Source organism: Scomber japonicus, chromosome 20, assembly GCF_027409825.1.
Source record: "Scomber japonicus isolate fScoJap1 chromosome 20, fScoJap1.pri, whole genome shotgun sequence".
Lineage (NCBI taxonomy): Eukaryota > Metazoa > Chordata > Actinopteri > Scombriformes > Scombridae > Scomber > Scomber japonicus.
In genome coordinates this window covers 6,788,167-6,791,723 of record NC_070597.1, presented here as the reverse complement: position 1 = coordinate 6,791,723, position 3,557 = coordinate 6,788,167, and the positions used below count along the sequence as shown (strand labels likewise).

At 42.7% G+C, this 3,557-nt stretch overlaps 1 protein-coding gene across 1 annotated transcript; it reads left to right on the top strand.

Moving 5' to 3' along the window:
• Positions 1-383: 383 nt before the first annotated feature.
• kcnj2a (potassium inwardly rectifying channel subfamily J member 2a) lies at positions 384-1,667 on the top strand. Its single transcript, XM_053340973.1, has one exon. The coding sequence runs from the start codon at positions 384-386 to the stop codon at positions 1,665-1,667; it is 1,284 nt and encodes a 427-aa protein (XP_053196948.1).
• The last annotated feature ends 1,890 nt before the right edge of the window (positions 1,668-3,557 follow it).

Here is a 3,557-nt window from a genome sequence, read left to right as displayed (position 1 = left end):
ATCAGTTCTGACATGTCATATGACCATGTTTGGAAAGTTGAACCCTATTAAACACTTGACTAACATGATTTTATAAAAGTTTATGATTTATCTGAAAGCTGGCTCATCTAACACGTCTTCTGTTTTTTTTTTGTTGCAGATGAACTTGATGAGGTCCAGTCTTCTGATGAAAGAGGAGTGAGCAATTCATCCTCCTCTTGGTTGCACTCCATATCGGGGCCAGTGAGGCTGAAGAGGCTTCCCTTCAGCCCCCCTCATTTTGTCACCATTTCGTCTTTGAGTTGGTCCCCAGAAGTGTTTCAAAACTGTTTCTCCAACGCTTTTTCCAGAAACTTAGACTGTTTTCCAAAGCAGAAGCAGCACAGCCCTCCCAGACAGAGGTGATGGGAAGTGTGCGAGCCAGCCGCTACAGCATTGTGTCATCAGAGGAGGACGGCATGAAGCTTGCCACTATGGCAGTACCCAACGGCTACGGTAACGGCAAGGGCAAAGTGCACACGAGGCACCAGCCACAAAGCCGATTTGTAAAGAAAGACGGTCACTGCAATGTGCAGTTCATCAACGTTAGCGAGAAAGGTCAGCGCTACTTGGCTGACATCTTCACTACGTGTGTGGACATCCGCTGGAGGTGGATGTTCATCATCTTCTGCCTCGCCTTTCTCCTGTCATGGCTGTTCTTCGGCTGCATCTTCTGGCTGGTGGCCATCTTCCACGGGGACTTAGAGAACGGCTCACCGAAGTGCGTCTCCAACGTGAGCAGCTTCACCGCTGCCTTCTTATTCTCCATTGAGACTCAAACTACTATTGGCTATGGTTACAGATACGTAACAGATGAGTGCCCTGTTGCTGTCTTCATGGTGGTTTTCCAAAGCATCGTGGGCTGCATTATTGATGCCTTCATCATTGGCGCTGTCATGGCAAAGATGGCTAAACCCAAGAAGAGGAATGAAACTTTGGTTTTCAGCCATAACGCCACTGTGGCCATGAGGGACAACAAGCTCTGTTTGATGTGGCGTGTGGGCAACCTAAGGAAAAGTCACCTGGTTGAAGCACATGTGCGAGCACAGCTCCTAAAATCCCGAACGACAGCAGAGGGAGAATACATCCCCCTCGACCAGATGGACATAGATGTTGGCTTCGATAGTGGGGTTGACCGTATCTTCCTGGTCTCCCCTATCACCATCGTCCACGAGATCGATGAGGGCAGCCCCTTCTACGACATGAGCAAACAAGACCTGGACTCCTCAGAGTTTGAAATCGTAGTCATCCTGGAGGGCATGGTGGAGGCCACCGCCATGACCACACAGTGCCGTAGCTCCTACGTGGCCAGCGAGATCCTCTGGGGCCACCGGTTTGAGCCTGTGCTGTTTGAGGAGAAGAACTACTACAAGGTGGACTACTCTCGCTTCCATAAGACATATGAGGTGCCGAGCACCCCGCTATACAGCGCAAGAGACCTTGCAGAGAAAAAGTTCATTCTCTCAAACTCCAACTCCTTCTGCTACGAAAATGAGATGGCGCTGGAGAACAAAGAGGACACGGACGAGGGGAACGGGGGCAGCGTTGGGCCCGACGGCACCCAGACAGACAACATCTCAGAGACCGAACACAACCAAGCCACAGTGCCACTGGAGCCCCGGCCTCTGAGACGAGAATCAGAAATATGACTGTTCAGACGTCAGACCTCACACGAGAGATTTTAGATAAAAAATCAAATCACCTCTCTGCTCCAAAAGGCACTACGAGCTGAGCTGGGCCTTGGGTAGAGGACAAGCCGAACGGTACTGCTGTGGGAAGCCATGAGATTTTAGGTCTTTGTAAGAATCTTTTGAGCTTCAACTACATACAGTATGATAAAACACAGCACTATGAACCATGTGCATATTGCAGGAAGAATTCTCCATGAAGTCCCCATGAATGTGTGCTCAGTGTCTGTTGACTGCAAGGTGGCAGAGAGGAAAGAGAGGTCAGATGAGATGACTTGAAAACTGCAGGCATGTCTCAGTTTCTCTGTCCAGCAAAGACACTTTCAGGAAGGTGGTTTTAAAAGTAACATAGTCTCACCTCTTGAGAATATATCCTCAAGTGCTGCTAAGAAATAGTGGAAGCTAAACAATCAAACAAAAAAATAGCCCTTACAGATGTTTTCTTTTTGACACTTTCTCATTTAGAACCAAAGAGTACACGAAAGGCAGATGTCTGGAACAAAGAAGGTACAACTAGAGTATTTGTTCATGAGCTGGTCTCATAGCAGACATCACAGGAGAAGAAAGAAAGTAGAAAACTCTTCTCTGATCCTGCAGCTTCATGCTTTGCTTGTTGATCTGAGAGACTGTTCATTGCTGGTCAGACTGATGGAAACATGCCTGTTCGTGTCAAGGGAGTCAAGCAGGGTAGTATTAACAGCATCAAACTGACAGAAATCATTAATTTAAACTGAGGCGGGGGTAATATGAGAATCTGAATGTTCTTAAAAGTGCTGCTATGATGTTGCTTCTTCTTCTTCTTTTTTTTTTCTTTTTTTTTTTTTTACTTATTTACGGTTGATAAAAAAAAAAAAATACCAAAGAGTATTATTATCATAGTAATGTGTTTCTTAAAAACAACACCTGATTAGATTTGGTACAGAGAAGTAGAGCGTTTAGGAGTTTTAATAAGGTTTGTTTTCAAGAACGTGTGTACAGTTTTTTTTTTTTTTACATTGATCATCATCTTGAGCCACTTCATCAAGCCTTAACCTGAGAAGTCAAAAAAAAAGTGAAAGTAAAAAGTTTACTGTGGACAGCAGTAAACGAGACAAGTTCTGTAGCGTTTGCTGAACTTAAACAAATATTTGGTTAATGGCTCACTGGTGTTTGGAGGATTTGAACCAAAAAAATGATGTTTTAAACCTAAACCTGCTTTAAAATGAATTTTAAAGTGGTGTATGATGAAAAGAAAACTAGATCTCTTCTTTAAAAAAAATCAAATCTCCATTTTCAAAGCCACTTTCTCTTTTTGTTTCTCTCAGCAGACTACAGATCAGCCTACTTCTTTATCAACATTACTTGACTTTTCATCCTCTGTTGTAACGCTCTCATTTTACTTGAGAATGTAAGATTTGAAGAAGAAAAAAAAAAGCGTAGTTCAAAAGCCAGATGTACTGTAACCCTGGTTTATGAAAGCGTACTGCACAAGAGTTTGCATCAATAAAAAATTATATCCTCTATCTTTTTTAAAAAAGAAAACCGCGACGGAAGGCCTCCAAGGCTACATAGATCCTACATGTGTATATACCTCCCTCCCTGTTGCAGTTATTTTGTATAAGTCTTCCAAATGTACTGCAAAACCACGGAATGTACATATTTTTGTATTATTAATATTATTATTATTATTGTACATGATATCATGTTGTTCTTTTTTCAATAAAAAGTCAGTGGACAATCAGAATCCTGCCGTCTTTGCTTGTGATAAAAAAAGCTGATAAAATATCTTCATCCTGAGAAAGTTAAACAAGTTTTAAAAGATTTACAATAACAGATCAGATTAGGTCGAGTTATGTCACTTTTATTTTCACA